This window comes from Thamnophis sirtalis, unplaced genomic scaffold (genome assembly GCF_051295495.1).
Source record: "Thamnophis sirtalis isolate CommonGarterSnake01/CBP01778 unplaced genomic scaffold, rThaSir2_p1.2 scaffold_6, whole genome shotgun sequence".
Classification (NCBI taxonomy): domain Eukaryota; kingdom Metazoa; phylum Chordata; class Lepidosauria; order Squamata; family Natricidae; genus Thamnophis; species Thamnophis sirtalis.
Window position 1 is genome coordinate 50,379,279 of NW_028261386.1, and position 18,824 is coordinate 50,398,102.

General features: G+C 38.0%; 1 protein-coding gene across 2 annotated transcripts in view; it reads right to left on the bottom strand.

Moving 5' to 3' along the window:
• Positions 1-207: 207 nt before the first annotated feature.
• The window catches only part of NVL (nuclear VCP like), a 57,013-nt gene continuing 38,396 nt past the window's right edge, over positions 208-18,824 (bottom strand). Inside the window, exons 20-23 of one of the 2 annotated variants that reach the window (XM_087717845.1) lie at positions 9,818-9,894; positions 5,398-5,486; positions 2,482-2,561; positions 208-648 (exon numbers count right to left, since the gene is read on the bottom strand). In XM_087717845.1, coding sequence (XP_087573971.1) covers positions 604-648; positions 2,482-2,561; positions 5,398-5,486; positions 9,818-9,894 — 291 coding nt within the window. In that variant the 3' untranslated portion in view covers positions 208-603. Of the gene's footprint in view, positions 649-2,481; positions 2,583-5,397; positions 5,487-9,817; positions 9,895-18,824 lie in introns of both variants that reach the window. The other variant, XM_087717844.1, reaches the window with a different exon arrangement.

Below are 18,824 nucleotides of genomic sequence, written 5' to 3' on the forward strand. Positions count from 1 at the left end.
TTCCGGCCTTCCGCAAAGCAACTAAGACCTGGCTGTTCTGGCAGGCCTGGGGCTGTTGAGCTATCCAGCCCCCTTCAAGGTTATGACTGTTGTATTTTAAATTTCTGTTTTCTATTTTTATTTTTGTACTCCCTCCCCTTCTGATTGTTAGCCACCCTGAGTCTTCCAGGAATAGGGCAGCATACAAGTCAAATAAAACCTAAACTAAACCTCACAAGGGGAGGCTATAATGCCTGACTACTTTTGTATTGTCTTTTACTTGAAATATAGATAGTGGGAATTTGCATAATTTATAGCAAATCAGTGATTCACTTACTAAGTGTATTGTGCTATTTGGCAACAGATTCCTAGGCATTCAAATAGTCTTTCAGGACTTGGATCTGCTGACATCAGGCAGAGAGCTCTATCACAGAGATGGCTTTTGAAAGAGCCCTGCTGCTAACGGAAGAGCTAGCTTATATGCTAACATATAAATCCTTTAGAAGAAGTTGAACAATTCTGAAATTATAGGCATACAAAACTGAGATCATGTCTTATAACAGAAAAGGTCTTCAGGGAAATAGGATCAGGAGAATGCATGGCAAGCATTAGGAGTCTTCTGTGTCACCAGTTCAATGATTGGCGCAGCTCTTCATACATTATTTGGTCCTAATAATGACAATAAATAGAGGAAAAATTGAAAATATTTTAATAATACAATACTTTAAAGCACTAGTAATTTAATTTGTTTTTCCTTTTTCTTTTATAAATTGGTGTCACACTGTTACATCAGTAGATTAAAATATGCAGATTACTGCCTCAGCAGTTCCTATCAGCATGTTCCTACTTAAAAGCTGCTTAAAAGAAACTAGGCAAAGTAGAACTGTAATCACAATGTAAAAGATTGCTATGGTTTAATTCAGAAGTCAATATTAAGAGAGCTAAGTGTTGAGAGCCAAGTGTTGAGATCAGCAATCTCGTGCAAACTCATGTCATATGAGGAACTGAAGTTTTTTTTAAAAAATAAATCTCTATTCACATCAGGCGTTCCTAACATTGTGTATTCTCCAAACGCATAACTCTTGTTTGAAGAGGAGGTTGTAGCTGTGGCCAAGGAAGCCTTTGCAAAGCGGTATCTTGTGCACAAGTTGCATCCATTCCTCGATCAGGAGACCCTTATATTTAATCATGCTTTGGTCACCTCCTATAAGATACTCCACACCAGGAAACCAAGTTATGAACATTAAAAGTACATTTTTATTAGGTTATAGAATGTGTCCTTCCCCTTCCTGCCTTTATGTTCAAGAGAAAGAGGCTCAAGTCAGAAACCTCCTCAAATTGCAGTCCTGCTTTGGATTAAGATTTTTTCATATCCCACCATTGTCTTCATTGTGGATCTTCTTTTACCACCTCAAGGTTATTTTCACATCTTATTACACTTCCTGACTAGATTACTGTAACAGGCTCTACATAGGGATACCCTTGAAAACTCTCTGTAAGCTTCAACTAATCCAGAATGCAGCAGTACAGATAGTTATGGGTTTATCTCATGATGTCATACAAAACCTCTCCTCCAATAGCTGCACTGACTTCCAATAGGCTTTTGGTGCAATTAAAAGAGCTATAAAGCCCTGTAAGGAAACATGTGAAAGAGACCTTCATCCTGCAATAGATAGACAATGGCTAAATTGATGATGATGATGATGATGATGATGATGATGATGATGATGATGAAGAAGAAAGCCTAGGAATAGGTTACTTCAAGGACTCCCTTCTCCTAAGAACATCTGGGTATAAAATGGAATCTCCCATATCTGACCATTGTGTCAAGCTGTTTGAATCTTGCTCACGTAAATATCTCCCTAAGATGTTTTGGCAGTTGTAACTTCAAATAGCTGTTTACTTGAAAAGTATGTTTGTTTTTTACTCAGCTATTTCAAGTTACCCAACTTACTAGGGATAGCTATATCATTTTGTGCTTAGATATCCTTAATTCTTTGAGCAGCTCTTTTTTTGAGTTGTTCTGTTATGCCAGAGACAGGAAGGCCATAGCTTCTTACAAAATTTGTTAGATTGGTGATCCAGGAGATTTGTGATTGTAATTTTATTTGCTCTAGTAGAAATAACTTGGTGAGTCTATCAGTCTCCATTTCATTGACTTTGCACCTGTAGTTATATGCTCTAATTTTGGATAGTGCATGAATTGTATGAATTCCCAATTCAGCTACAACTGCTGCAGCAGATGTTCTTGGATCTACACCCACAATACATCTCAAGTGCTGGGACTGTGTTTGTTCTAGGACTGTGGTTGAGTATAGACCCCAAACTTCTGTTCCATGCAAGAGCATAGCAGTAACCTTAGTTTTATAAACCTTAATTAATGGGGCTAGGGAGCCTGGGTGAAATTTTAAAGAAGTATGAAGCTCCAGGCCATGCATATTTCTTTATAATGTTCTATGAACAATCTGGATCACCAACTGAAAATTTAAAAGTATTACTTACCTTTTTAGTTATAGAGGATTTCACTTTCTTAAAAGCTTCTTCAAAATGTTTTTTGCCAACTCTGATTTCTCCTGTGAAAACTGTAGTACAAGAAACACTCACTATAATTGAAGAAAATGATAACTTTGATAAAATAAAATGCTTATTGATCAACAAAATATTAAGAATGGAAGGAGAAACAAGAAGTTCTTTATTAATAAGACAATTTGCCACCGAACTATTTTTTTCTCTGTACTTCTTTTTCATGCATTTCTATGCTTATTTGCTAAAGTTATGAAATTGTTGAAAAAAAAACCCTCAATGAAGGCAGCTGTCTGCTCAAAAGTGCCTAAGACTTTGCCCTGTATTATATATTAAGACAGCACTGAAACATAGTGAAGTAACATGTGCCCTTTCTCCTTCCTCCATTAAAAAATAAGGATGTACTTAATAAATAATTCATCACAGGATTTTAATATCACCATCAGCTAAAAGGTGATAAAACCAGGACTTGGTTTTTAAAATTAATACTAATGTATTTTTCTCTTTTTTAATCATAGGGTCTATGGCTACCTTGTTTGGAACTCTCCTTAGCTTTTGCCTATTAACTGGTACTTTATAAAGGCTTATTTACACATAAAACTACATGAGTGAAAATAGTATATTATATAGGTAGCCCTCAACATACAACCAGTTGTTTAGTGATTGTTCGAAATTTCAAGAGCACCAAAAAAAGTTACTCACAACTGGTCTTGCACTTATGACTAACCCAGCATCTTATGATCATCTGTCCAAAATTCAGGTGCATGGCAAGCAGCATATTTGCAAAGTATTTACAATGGTTGCAGCATCCCCAGGTCATGTGATCGCCATTTGTAACCTACTCAGTCAGCTTTTGACAAACAAAGTCAATGAACAAAGTCGGAGTTGCTTAATGACCATGTGATTCACTTACCAATAGCAGTGATTTGCTTAAAGACTGTGGCAAAAAAGGGCTTAAAATTGAACACAACTCACTTAACCTTGTCTTAGTTAGCAATGGATATTTTGGTTGCAACTGTGGTTGTAAGTCAAGGACTACTTTCAACAATATAATTATTTCTAATCTAATCTAATTCTGCATTCCCAGCTAAAGCAATTAACCTTATTCTATTCTTCCAGGGTTTGCCTGCAAAAAATGAAACGTAGCAAGAAAACCAGAGGCACAAGTGCTATTTGGAAAACACTATTTTTAGGGGGGGAAACACACCCACAAAAGCATTTGAAGATGTTCATTACATCTAACCCAGCTAAAACCCTCATAACATAACAGTACAGTAAACTTTTCCTTTTAATTAATTTTAATTAATTTAAAACCTAACCTTTACAAGCATTGCATTAATGTAGAATGTAAATTGTGGAAATAAATCTTTGATCTATTGGCATTAATGAAAAGTAAAGAACTAGCTAATCCTCTTCACTTTGTGATTTGTCTTTAATCTTGAATCTGAAAACAGATGTCATATTGTTTGGAACTGAATCCAAATTATTTATTAGATCATACTGAGAGGAAACTGCTTGAAAATATTTAGGCGAGAGTAATTTAGTTTCTATAACCTCCTGGTTCTTCCTTGCTCTAAAGTGTCTACAAACAAAAGAGGCAATTATACTAGTGGCCATGCATTACCAGGATTATTTCACAAAGCTTCTAGTAATCATTACCATAGATTTGTTTATTAATGATTGGCAGAAAAGAGACAGAAATGGAAAAGTTTGCTTGAATTATACTGCTTGCTCAAGTTTCTATTTAGCAAGAGCAACTCTTTGCATGCCAGACTGAAATTCCAGCTGCATTTCTGCATTTTTTCTTGTACCAAAGAGAGTTCTACATATCAGTGTATTTTATTCTGAATCACATCCCTAGTTCAGTTAAGTTCCAAATTGTTTAAAGGTAGTCCTCGATTTACAATAGTTCATTTAGTGACCGTTTGAAGTTACAACAGCACTGGAAAAAGTGACATGAACATTTTTCACACTTATGACTGTTGCAGCATCCCCATGGTCACGTGATTTACAGTACATTCAGATGCTTGACAACTGACTCACATTTATGACGGTTGCAACATCCTGGGGTCAGGCAATCCCCTTTTGCGACCTTCTGACAAGCAAAGTCAATGGGGAAGCCAGACCCATTGAACAACTGTGTTATTAATTTCAAAACTGCAGTGATTCGCGTAACAAATGTGTCAAGAAAAGTCGTAAAATGGGACAAAACTCACTTAACAAATTTCTCACCTAACAACATACATTTTGGGCACTATTGTGGCCATAATTGCGGACTACCTGTACTGTTTTGACTGCTGAAGACTGTGATGCTCAATTCTTTTCTAGACTGCCTCTAACCGTATCTTCTTAGTCTTGCAACAGCATCCTACATTTTATCCTACTTTTTACAGAGGGTCAATGCTGTCAGGGTCAACCGATGCACATTTCGGTGTTTTGGATATTTTGTCCTCTTTTTTCCTTTATACTTACGGATTTTTTTAAAAAAAACATTATAGTGCTAGGCATCTTAGTGTAGATAAAGAAATACTAACATTTTCATGCCTACCAAGCCTTTAATTAATAACTTCTTTTCACTGTTTTTAATGTCCCTTTGATTTAGAACAATCATATCACAATTCTGCACTCCTGTGAGAACTCTCAAATAAAATAATGAAAACATCCAAAGGTTCTTTAACATCTGGTTATTAAGAAAATCTGCCTTAAACTGGGGTGGGGGTGATTTTATTATATTAATTTATCTACTTCTTTTATCTGTTTCATTGTTTATTTAAAAGTGTTTTTAAATTATGTAAGCTGCCTTGAGTCACCATGGATGAACAGGTGGCAATATAAATTTAATAAGAAATAATAATAAAGAAATAAAGTTGTAAGGTGCCATTTCCCCCTCCTTACTGTTCTTGTTTGCAGGGCTGAACAGTGTCATTTGCTGTTTCAGGGCACAAACAGAAGCTTCTCGCACTAGAGCTGAAAGATCTGCTCCCCTATAAAGAAAAGAAAAAAGAAAAGCAATTATACTAAGATAAAAATCATGAAATACAGAAAAACATAACCAAATAATTGCTAATATTCAATGGCAGCAGCTTGTCCCTTTAAGAAGTTGTTCGACAGACATATTTAAAAATCTGTTCATGTGTTCCAAGACAGGCAGATCAACTTAAAAATGAATTATTAATTTGGAAATTCATACGGAATTTCAGTCCTAAGTTGTTGCGGTCATAAGTTGAGGTACCATGCGACATGACTCAATTTTACAATGGTCATAGAGCCATGACCAGTCACCATGGCCACTAAGCAAATGACATGGCTAAGAGAACCACATGGTTGTTACATGAATCCAATGCACCCAATGGGGTTGAATTCTTGGAATTGAAATAACCTGGCAGACACTATAAATGGTTGTAGCACAGATAAAATGCTGTTTTTCCACAGACCAATCTGCCTGCTACCTTCTGTAGCAACCGAAATCTCTGGGTCACTGTTGATCCAAAGTCAAAATCAATCCCAGATAAACATATTAGATTATCAAGGTGTGTTGTGTGTGTGCCACAGGGCCATATCGTAAGTCATGCGCTGTTTAACATTTTTATCAGCAGCTTGAAAGACAGTTCAGACTTTGCAAGTGGCAGAAAACCTGAAGGGGTGGGTAATACTTTAAACAAGGGATAGTAGATTCAAAAAGACCTAGAATATGGACTGGAATGGGCTGAAATAAATAAAATGGAATTTAATACAACATGAAGAGTTCAGCATCTGGGTGGGAAAAATATAAAGCAGAACTAAAGAATAGGGAAGGACTGACCTGGCAGTAGCACATGTGAAAAAGAACTGAAGTTCTTTGCAACCACATGCATGTGGTTGCAGAATAAGCTAGCAGAATGATGCTGATGTAATAAAGGAAAAGCTAATGGGAAGTGCATTAATCAGAGCACAGAGTCCACAAGAGTGGAAAAATGTTATACTTTATTCTATCCAGATCAGATCCCATTTGGGACACTGGCCAGTTCTAGATACTACCATTGAAAAAGGACAGTGACAAATTGAAGTCAGTTCCTAGGAGTGCTAGCAAGATGGTAAAGAGCCACAGTGGCGCAGTGGCTACAGTGCAGTACTGCAGGCTACCTCTGCTGATCACCGGCTGCCAGCAGTTTGGCAGATCGAAACTCACTAGGCTCAAGATTGACTCAGCCTTCCATCCTTTTGAGGTTGGTAAAATGAGGACCCAGATTGTTGGGGCAATATGCTAACTTTGTAAACTGCTTAGAAAGGACTGTAAAGCACTGTGAAGGGGTATATACTGTATTTTTCGGAGTATAAGACGGACCTTTTCCCCCCAAAAAAGATGATAAAAATCTGGGTGCGTCTTTTATTCCAAATGTAGCTCCACCCACCTGCTCCACACATTGCATTTTCGGAGGTTTCCATGCAGCAGGGATCCTCACTTTCACATGGAGCCTGATTCCCAAAGCTGCCTGGGGAACCATGATGAAAGCCTTTTCAATGAAAGCGTTATGGGCTGTAGAGTCTCCTCCTTCCAAAAAGGGCGCGTGCAGAGGCCAAACAAGTGCATTGTTTCAGGTGGCAGGTGGTTCCAGTACGCGCTGCCACCTGAAAATGCTTTCCTTCCCACCCGGTGCACATCACAGAGCCATGTGCCCTCCTCCTCCTCTACAGACTCGCCACCAGCACCGTCGGTTGGGGGAGGCAGGGAGAAAAGCGAGAGGGCAGCACAGTCGGGTGAGGGCGCAGGAGCTGGGCGCAGACACAGGGCAGGCAAATTAGAGGCAGCTGGCTAATTACTGGCTTGGTGGCTTGGCTGCTGGCCACCTGGAGTGCACAGGCAGCAAAGGAAACCCGCGTCATGGCCGACGCTACCTCCTGCCTACATGTCTCGAGGAGGTTGAGCAGCAGCAGCGAGATGTTTCCATGCACAGAACAGCCAAGAGAGAGAAATGGTGGAGCTGCCAGACTCAAGAAAGATGTTCGGGCACAATTTTGGGGTGGCAGGTGGGACAGGGGATGGGGTGGGGCACGCATCTTATTCGAGTCTGGCAGCTCCACCACTTCTCTCTCTTGGCCGGTCTGTGCAGCGAAACATCTTGCACAGTAAAGAAAATCTTCTCATGAAGTTTTTCTTCACTGTGCAAGGTTTTCCCTGCAAAGACCAGCCAAGAGATGCAAAGGAGCTGCTAGACTCTATTATGATGCGCATTTCGTGGTGGGGCACAATTTGGGGATGGCAGGTGGGACAGGGGATGAGGTACCCGGCATCCCTGCCAGTGGTGAAGAAGTGCCCCCGGCATTGCTGGACTCTCCCCTCCCCTCGCTCGTTGGGACAGGGGAGGTGAAACTTTGCCTGGCAAGCTGCTTCTCCTCTCCTGTTGGCTGTTATCCCGAAGAGGGGGCACAAACCATGGTTGCTAGCAGCGACACTTAAGGGCGTCGGCAGTGGGCTCCAAGAAGCGGCTGCCAGGGCACCCGATCCCCTGCCCCATCGGTCACCCCCAAATTGTGCCCCACCACAAAATGCACATCTTAATAGAGCCACGATGTGGGCTTCCTTTGCTGCCTGTGCACTCTGGGTGGCCAGCAGCCAAGCTGGCTATCAGCCGGCTGCCTCCAATCTGCCTGCCCTGTGTCCGTGCCTGGCTCCTGCGCCTTCGCCCGGCTGCGCTGCCCTCTCGCTTTTCTCTCTGCCTCCCCCAGCCGAAGATTCTGGCCAGGAGAAAACAGGCAGCAAGTCTGTAGAGGAGGAGGAGGGCACGTGGCTCTGCGATGTGCACCGGGGAACTGGGAAGGAAAGCATTTTCAGGTGGTAGTGCGTGCTGGAACTGCCTGCCACCTGAAACACAATGCACTTGTTTGACCTCTGCACGAACCCTTTTTGGAATCGGGGAGGGGACCCTACAGCCCAAAAACGCTTTCACTGAAAAGGCTTTCAGCGCAGTTCCCCAGGCAGCTTCGGGAATCAGGCTCTAACCGAGGTAGTAAAGACGTTAGCCAGATGAATACTGATGGATGCTGCTGGGAAAGAGTTTTTGCCCTGATTTCCTCCCCCAAAATTAAGGTGCGTCTTATACTCTGGTGTGTCTTATACGCTGGAAAATACGGTAAGTCTAAGTGCTAGTAGTGCAGGTTCTGGAAATCAAGCTCCATAAGGAACGTTAAAGAATTTGGTATATTTAGCTTACAGAAAAGGCATTGGAGAAAGATGCCACAGCAATGTTCAAATGAGTAAAATCATACTTCCCCGACAATATTTAAATAAAGATCAGGCTCACCAATATCAAACAGAGCCATTTTATAGTAGTGTAGTTATGATGCTGGCCTAGAAATTAAGAATTTTAATCTTGTTTTAGCCACAGAAGCCAACTGGATAACTTTGGGCTAATTACTGTGACTCGACTTAATCCATTTCATGGAATGGTTCTTGAGAAAATAGAGGAAGGGAATTTTAGGGTTGCAGAAAATAAAGGGATATCACTCTATCATAGTAAAGAAATGCTTTAAAGCTCTGAAGCCATTTTGAAATGAGTCAAAATAATCTCTATTCTTCAGAACTGTCCCCAATGGAGAAGTGACGACCATCTTATCATATGATCCTTATAGTTGCTAATCTGAGAGATCCAGTGCTGGAGTTTTAATTAGAAATCTAATAATCTAATAATTGCCTCTTTTAAACAAGGAGGCCTTCTCTCCCTCTTAAAATCATTAATAACCAACTTTCTTTTGTCTAAAGCTGACATGCTAATGGATTAATCTGTAAAATAAAAATTAATGCAATTTAAAAATGAATGGTTTTTACTGAATTTTTTAAAATCTCGAAACAGTATGGAGAGCTATTTAATAAGTGCTTTTGACATAGTTTGATATTGACATAATGGAATAAATATACATAGAATTCTACGATGGAAGTAAGGAAATATGTCCTCCTGAAGGCCGGGCTACCTTCAAGGATTTTATTTTATTTTTAAAAAAGATCTAGGATTCAAGAGTTTAAAAACTAAGAAATCACTGCATTTGTATTTGCAGTTATATTTGTTTCTAATTTTGAGCACTAAATGTTTATAATGTAAGCAAACATCTACAATCATGCTGAAAGTTTCAATATAAGTGTAAGGAGAATCCAGCTTCTACTAATGCAGCCATATATATTAATAATACATATACCACCCTGTGACTCACATGTTTTATCTTGGAAATGATCCTTCTTCCCTGCAATTAACTAAACTATTAATTCTGAAGAAGTCTGCTCCAGAGCATACACGTTCCTTTATCTCCTCTCAAAACTGTTTCCAAAGAGGATATTACTCACGTAAAGCAATCACAGCAGGGATTGTCAGCAATTTCTTCTAGGTGCACATCAGTATCAAGTGGGGGTACAGTTCCATCCTGTAAGCATAAAAAAGACATTCAATTACTTCGATACATATGAGAAATGACATTATTTAATTTATATATAAGATTTCTGAGTTGCATTTTGAATGTGAAAGCTTCCCAAAGAGACCAATAATTCAAGATAATAAGTTAACTTTACAGATATTAAAGAATCACAGAAAGCAAGTTTTAAAGCAAGAGAAAAACAACATTTTATTTTGAAAATAAGCATTGGAAAAAATGTCATCATACAACAGTGAAGTTGAACAAAACAACTAGTCTCAATATCAATGGAAGAGAGAACTATATTCCTTCGAGGGACAGTATTACAGCTGGAGTATTTCACTCAAAAGCCCTGTTCCAGATGGCCAGCAGCAACAGCAGTGGAGGTGGGCAGTGGACAAACTGATGAAAGCAGCATTGTGTTATTGTGATGAAGTCTTACCCCTTGTGTACATATTGTACTGCATGTGTGTCTCCCATTTATACTTTTTAAAATAAAATAAATGTAATGATTTCCCAAGAAATTACCCATTGGGAAAACCTAGTTGGACCATTAATGTTAAAAGAAATTATTTATGAAAGCAGGAAAGGCCCCTGATGGGAGATGGGTTTTTATTAAAATGGAATTATGACTTCTATGGAAAGGGAACACATATACATTCGTATTCAAGTCAGTGTTGACTCCTGGCAACTGTCTGGACTTGTTCTTGTGGTTTACTTGACAGAATGTTTGAGAAACTGTTTGCCACAGTTTCCAGCTTAAACCTGAGAGAACTCAGGGTCACCAAATTAGTTTCATGCCCAAGGACTCAAATTATCACAATTTCTAGCCTAATGCCTTAGCCACTATATTAAACTGGCTCTTTCACGTTGCTGGTAACATATATTTAGTGAGATGAATATCTGAAACATAAATTTCCCTTCTTGCTTTAGGAAGTGTATGTAGCCACATTAGTGAAACTGAGCAAAGTTGCAAGTAGTTGTACTAGTTATTGTTCAATATCTTTCTTAGCTGCTGACAATAAACATTTGATTATAACCCTAGTACAGAGGTTATTTCCTTGTTTAGTTTACCTTGCACAATCCAGTTTTATTAAAAATTCTAACATCTTGTAATACCAGGTGGATGGTAGATATTTTTACAATTCAATCTGAGAAATTTGATTTAGTTTTCTGGCAATTGTAAAAAATCCCCAATTAACATTATAAAGTTAAAATTTGGAGGAGAGATCAATTCTCAGAACCAGTCCTGGTTGGACTGAGTCTGAACTGGGGAGGAGCCACAAGGGCCTGATGACATCATAAGTGTAGATTGGTTCAGTCCAATTGGTTACTGGATGGAGCAAACCCAGTCTGGCTGCTGTCTCCACTATCACAGGAAAATAATTTAAGAAGGAATAAAGATTAAGAGGGCCACAAATAGAATGCTATCTTTTGATCTCTGAAAATCTGTCAAATACTTGGTTCAAATTTTATTCTATTTAATTCATTTTATTTATTAAGGAGATTTTAATGGCCACCCAACTCATTCATTTTAATCAGCATGTCATTTTAATCATCAGCAAAATAATTTGGAAGAGTATAGCAAGAGTGTTAAGCTTAATCTTGTTTCTTATAAAAAACTACCTCTTTGTGATAATCATAATTTTAATATGGAAGTTCTTTAACTACATAGGCGGAAAGAATATTTAGATGAATTGATCTTTAAAGTTTTTTTTAAAAAAAGGATTGACTCACTACAAAAAGAATTTGGATTGTTTGAAATAGCTTAGCTGTAATAGATCCAAATTAAAATGTTTGTTGATTACTGAATTTGGGTTTGGTACATTGGCAGCCTTCTAAATTATAAGGTGTACAGAAAATATCTCAGAGAAACTTAAAATTAAGTGCATTTATTCAAATTGTTGAAGAGGATTTTGAAGATAAACATTGACAATTTACAAGAAATCTGGAACTAAAAACTGGAATATCCTATTTTATTTTATTTTTTAAAACCCTGACATTTTAAGAAATAGCATTCTAAGATCTTATAAATTTAGAGTAGGATTCTAATTGAAATTTAGAATAGAATTCTAGGGACTTATAACATTAAAATAGAACTAATTCATTAAAAAACCCTTTTTCATGTTTATTGGGCATCTCTGTGGTTGTTGAAGAAACAACAACATTGGCTATCAGATTTTCTTATGCTGGAATTAGTTAAAAGATTTAATACATATGATTTGGGCTTGGTCTTTATTTTGGTTTCAAGATGAGGATATAAAGTTAAATTATACTAAAAGCATTTTGTAGGAGCAATGCTACAATTATGTGCACTCCTGAGTTATGAGTCTGATCTTGTGGAAGAAATACAGGGAATCGTCATTTAATGACTACTGGGTCAATGACTGTTCAATGTTATGATGGCTCTGTATTAGTGATAATTCAGAATTCTGGCTGTTGCAGCATCTCTACAGTCATGTGACCCCAATTTCCAATGTTCCCTGCAGAGGTGGCATTCAGTAGGTTCTGACCAGTTGTGGAAAACCGGTAGTCGAAATTTTGAGTAGTTCAGAGAACTGGTAAATACCACCTCTGACTGGTCCCGCCCCCATCTATTCTCTGCCTCCCGAGTCCCAGATGATTGGGAGGGAATGGGGATTTTGCAGTAGCCTTTCCCTGCCATGCTCACCAAGCCATGCCCACAGAACCGGTAGTAAAATGTTTTGAATCCCACCACTGGTTCCCTGCCAGTTTTCCATAAACACAGACAATAGGAAGTCAGCAGAAAGTCAGAATTCTAGATCATCTGACATAAAGTACATAGAGTAGGACTCTTGAATGGTTATGTCTTCATATCTTTGTAGTTCTGAATAGTTATTCTATTCTGTAGTTATGTAGTTATGCATAGAGGACTTCTCCAACTGAAAGATTATATCTGACGTTCTAATTAAATGGTTATTTCATGTAGCTGATGGGACTTGTTTTAGAGAGAGATTGGGTAATAAATGCCATGGGCAAAACTCTGCTTCTGCAAGTTTTTCTAGAAATATAATAAATGATGCAGAACCTGTGATCCATAGGCTGAATTAGGTTGGCCAACCCTTCCCATCTCATTTTGTAAAACAAGGTCAGCAGTTGCTTTAAGATATTGTACTGTCTTCATGCAAAGAATTGCAGTTATTTCATTCCTTGGGGTCTTATTACTCCTCTTTTTACATACAGAAAGAGACTCCCTGCTATACTGTGAGAGGAATAGTGTTGAGTAGAAGTCTTCAAATTTGGCAACTTTAAGACTTGTGGACTTCAACTCCCAGAATCCTCCAGCCAGCAGAACTGGGGATGCCTGGTGTTGAGGGACAGCGTTTCCAGGGATTTTGGAGAAGAAAAGCTCCTCCTCCTTATGTCATAGAGAACTGAAAATGATATTTTAATTTAAAGAATAATTTTAATCAACATAAACAATAAACTTATTCCTTGCATGATTAGACACAACAATATCTACATGCATTTAAAGAAAGAGGCAATAACTAATTATCCTGATAGAAAGAGAAAAGTGATTCTAATACACTTACTGGGTTTAGATTTGCAATGCAGGAAAACAATCCTTATAAAAATGCTTACCACTTAGGCACAGGTCATAAGGAGGCCTGAGAAATTATAATAGTGTGAAAAATTAAAAATACTTTCACAGATTCAAATATGAACTTGCTTGTCCCAAACTAAACCTGCCAGTCTAAATAAGGAGCAGTCTCCAGCAAAGCTGGGGAAATGCAAACTCTAAGCAAGCAGAATAGGTTTCCCCCACCCCCTCGCCTTATCTACTATGGAAGAAGGAGGAAGCAGCCACTATTGTGCCTTTCTTCTTTATTCTATATAGGAGAAGGAAATCTCTCCCAAAGGTTAAGAATCAGTTGGCCAATCCAGGTTGAATGAGGAGATATTAGTCACCTAAGGAAAACCCGGAACTTTGGAACTTGGAACTTTGGAATTGAGCTAGATGACTAATATCTTCTCATTCAACCAGGATTGGGCAACTGGTTCTTAACTTCTGGGAAATGTGATTTAGGTTCTTTTGTTAGTTTATATTATGGTTAGATCTGTTCTTTATATCTTTGCTCCTGATTTTCTTTTTTCCTTTTCCAACTATCCTTCTAATGCTTATCCAATTGATTTTAGCTGCAATACACATAACAGAAATTCTACCTAGATGTTTTTTTCTCTATAGCAGGGGGTCTAGTATGCCACATATTTCAGATGCCATGGGAGAGTTTTCAACTCTCTTCTTCTGAAGCAAAAAGTAACTGGGCTGTGGTTAGAAGAATCTGTTCCTCAGTAAAAGTGACAGCAAATAAAGTCCCAGCCATATACAGCAGAAAGCTGCCATGAATAGGGATTGTGGGGCAGAGCTTTGTATCTCCAACTAATAAAGAATATAAATATAAATTTAAATTATAATGGTAATTTTAAATATAAATTATCTGACCTTTCACAAACAGACTAAATAGCATACCAATATCCATCATACAAACATTTTTTTGGTGGTGCTGATCAGGCATGGGACAATACATCTGCAGAATTATGCTCTATTTAAAATTTATCAATCCAAACTACACCCAATTATTCCAGAAATCTATAGGAAACATTTGTTTGATAGAAAAGGTATTTCTTACAATTTAATTAAGAAACACTAAACTTACATTAACTGACGGCTTTGTCAACACATTAATAGTGTTATTTGTGTATCATAAGAACCAGTAAACCAATGTCAAGTCATGATTACAAACTGTAGTTTATTGCTGTAGATCAGGGCTGTCAAACTCGCAGCCTGTGGGCCGGATATATCATACACTGGCCATGCCCATGCCCCCTTTAGTGAAAAGAAGTCCCGATACATCACATGACGCCACTGTGACAACGCGAGTTTGACACCCCTGTTCTAGATAGTCCTTGTTTAACAATCACAATTAGGATCAGTAACTCAGTTTTACATGACACCACATGTGTGTTTACAATCTTCATCTTATGGGAATTAGTCATAAAATTATTTGTCACCACAGTTGTATGCAAATGATTGCTAAACAAGATTGCTAAATAAGGATTATCTCTATAAGCCATGCTATAAGCACTAACTTCCATTTACACACAAAACAAGTTAACCACATTGGCTGGATTCTTTCCTCCTGCTAAGCCTTATAGACATTCTTTTAGTTGCTAAGGGTTGCTAAGGATCACAATTAACATGCCCCTTCCAGGATCTGCTAAGTACAGGTAGCGCTCGACTTACAACAGTTCATTTAGTGACTGTTCAAAATTACAACAGCACTGAAAAAAGTGATTTATGCCTGTTTTTCATAGTTACCACCTTTCTAGCATCCCCATGATCATGTGATCAAAATTCAGTTGCTTGGCAACTGGTTCATATTTATGACCATTGCTGTGCCCCAAGATCACGTGATTGCCTTTTGCTACTTTCTGATCAGCAAAGTCAATGGGAAAGCCAAATTCAGTAAATAACCAGGTTACCAACTTATCAACTTCCATATTTATTTTCTACCTCAAAAAGGCCAAGCAATTGTATTATTAATTTTCATCAGTCATGATCAGAGAAGGTTCCAGAAAAAGGGCTGGGAGGCTGCATTCAGTCCTGAGGCCACAGGCTGCCGCCACACTTGACCTGCTTAGCACAACGGAAAAATCAAGTTTGTTTTTGCTTCAGCTCTGTTCCATCTGGCACAAAGAAGCATTTGTGAGGGCCAACATGAGATTTATATTGTTCTTGTAATATGATATACATAATTCTTGTTCCCATCAGAAGAGAGAATCCACATTCAATAGGCAATGCCATAATTTATGAAGACTCCATTGGCCTTTCTCCATATGTGTCATATGTTACAGAGTAACAAATCTATTGAATTAAAAAACAAGTAGTACACGAAGTACTGCAATGCTGACATATGCCACCAAAAGTTAACTTATTATGTAATTTGGCTTCACCCTCTCATCAGCGCCAGCAATCATTAATGCAACCCGAAGAACCCTCCTGTCCTTTTTCAATATGAGAGGATGGTGTGATTGCCTAAATTGGATGATTTCTAGACAGCTGGCTACAAACATAAATTTATGCTCACACTGAGATATACGAAATTATATTTGGAATAGGTTTTCAGAAAGTCAGATTCATTCAGCCAAGAAAAATCACCATGCAATCTTGAACCTCTTCATGGCAGGATTAATACATGACAATACAATGGGGAATGCAATCTCTGGACTGCAGTCTCTAAGCTCCCTGTTTGCGTTGCACTTGGGATAAACTGTAACGCAGTCCTGAAATCACTGAACAAGCCAGATGTAAAAGCAATAAACATTTCAATCTAGAGATTAAAACACACCTATTTAAATGTTCAATCAAAACTTAAGCAAATGTTGCACTTTTAATGACATCTAGGTAGATACTATACCAGGAGTTTGCAGAGGCTGCTTGAAAACCAGGTCAAGGCAACCCTAAAATTACAAACGCTTTACTCTGTTAAAACAGTACTGTATCAAAAGATTCAGAGTTACTGAGTAGAAAATATTGAAGCTGAAAGCCTATATACCACGGGTATCGAACTCGCCGTGTCACGCTGCCGTCACATGATGTATTGTGACTTTTTTTCCCCTTTGAGGAGCTGGGATGGGCTTGGCCTGCGCATGACACATCTGGCCTGCAGGCCGCCAATTTGACATCCCCTCTACAATGAATTCAGTGGGATTTAGCAATTTAAAGTCAAAAAAGTATAGTACTCTTATTTCACACTAGTCTAAAAAGTCACAATATAGCTAATTATAAACCACAAATTCTGGTTTAGACATTAGTATTAATGTAAGAATTAGATTCAGGAGGAGAGGAGGATGGGCAAGAAATAGCTTTATTATTACTGCACTCTGGAAATTGTTCAGTTCAGCAAAGCAAATTGCTAAGAGCAAAACTATCGCCAGAGCTTTTGCTTTGTACTATTACACAAAGTTTTGTTTAGAGTGAGTATCTCACCACCATACATTGATGTAGTTTTAATCACATCACCAACTGCATATGCCAACCTTTTACCGAAAAAACCCTCTTCTCTATAAGGAAAATTAGCAATAGCAGTTAGACTTATATACCGTTTCATAGGGCTTTCAGCCCTCTCTAAGCGGTTTACAGAGTCAGCATATTGCCCCCAACAACAATCCGGGTCCTCATTTTACCCACCACGGAAGGATGGAAGGCTGAGTCACCCCTGAGCCGGTGAGATTTGAACAGCCAAACTGCTGAACTGCAGTCAGCTGAAGTAGCCTGCAGTGCTGCATTTAACCACTGCGCCACCTCGGCTCTTAGAAACTTGCTTCCCCAGTAGTTTCCCAGATGCCCCTTTCTCTTGTTGAAAAAGCTGCAGTTACATTCTTTACACATCACTTAAGAAAAAAGTTGCATTGATCACAAGCTGGGCTCTTATGGGCTCTCACCATTATTCTTAATGTCCCTAGGTTTTGAGCAAGCAAAGCAAGTAATTAATAGAATGAGGGACACTGCACTTACACTGCAAGCTATACAGAGCTTGTAGGTCTGCACATATTCTCCCCTTATTAGAGAGATTACCAGGGAGGGCAGACAATTTTTATCTAGGCTTTCTCTTCCAGGACACTAACCTGGTTACCACGCATGCAGTGGCAAAGTTCTGTGCTGCTGCAATGTCCATAAGAAAAAAATTGGCTACAGAAGTATAGTACCATCTTGTACCAATTATCTGGACATTCCTCTAACAATCTCTGGGCCATTGTGTTATTATCCACTTTTAATGTCAATACTTTTTAATTATATCTTAATGTTAGTATTTTTTTTTAATATAGTGTAAAAACTAATGTGTATTGCTGATCTTTGACCGTAATAAAGATTTTACTTAAAAAGTTGCAGAGTGAAGGGAAAGACTTATTCTTAGGCAAATATACAAATAAGTGCAATCTTAACATTGTGTTTTTTAATGAATAAAGTTTTTTTCTCCCCATTTTATCTTCCTTTCTTCTTTAACTTAACCCTCTTTGGCTATTTACAAATTCTTTCTTTCACTCTTTTCTTGTTTGGCTTAATTCCCAGTCTCTTATCCCTCTTGTTTTATTTCCCCCTTTTACCTCTACACATTTTTACTCAAGAAATATGTCTGAATTTGCTAGAGTTTTAACCTGACTTTTAAAGATATTTTGTTTAGGGTTTTTTAGGTTTAAGTAAAAGATCTTTATACCTTTTGTCTAAAATATGGTGTAGTGGTTAATGTGTTGATTAGGGAAGCCAGACTCTGGCCTATCTTCAGTTTAATTGGTGACTTTTGGCCAATTACTCTTTCTCAGAGCAATCTACCTCACAGAGTTTTTGTTGTGAGAAAAATTAGTGAAAGGAATGCTATCTACATGATTAACATATTTGGTACAAAATACATGATATAAATCCAATAAATACATATAAAGGCTGTTATGACAGCATCTCAGTTTTCCATCTCTCTCTTTTTTCTTGCAGTCTACTATTGTTGTTAGGTAGTTAAAGATGCAAAGTCCCTCACAATTGAGACAAAAAAGACTCGTACTGTAGTTTGGTACACTCATTACAATGTTTGTTGATTAATCTCTGCATATTTGCACAGTGTTATGAACAAGTTATATTAAAATTCCAGTCTGTAGTAAGTCAATTGTGTCCTTTTCTAGAACTACATAGCTAGAGGAAAAGTAATTATAACCTTTCCCATCTTTTTTATTAAATATATGTCACTCACCGCTCTAACAAGATGTTTGGAACCATTCCAATTGGACAGAGTAGGAAATATATTTGAAAAATGTAGGTCTTATTTCATTTCACAAATGAGCTTATCTATGGAGATGGTGAAGTTCACTTCTACTTTGATTTGGTGTAAATTACCAAAATTGCATTAACATTAAAAGAACACTACAGA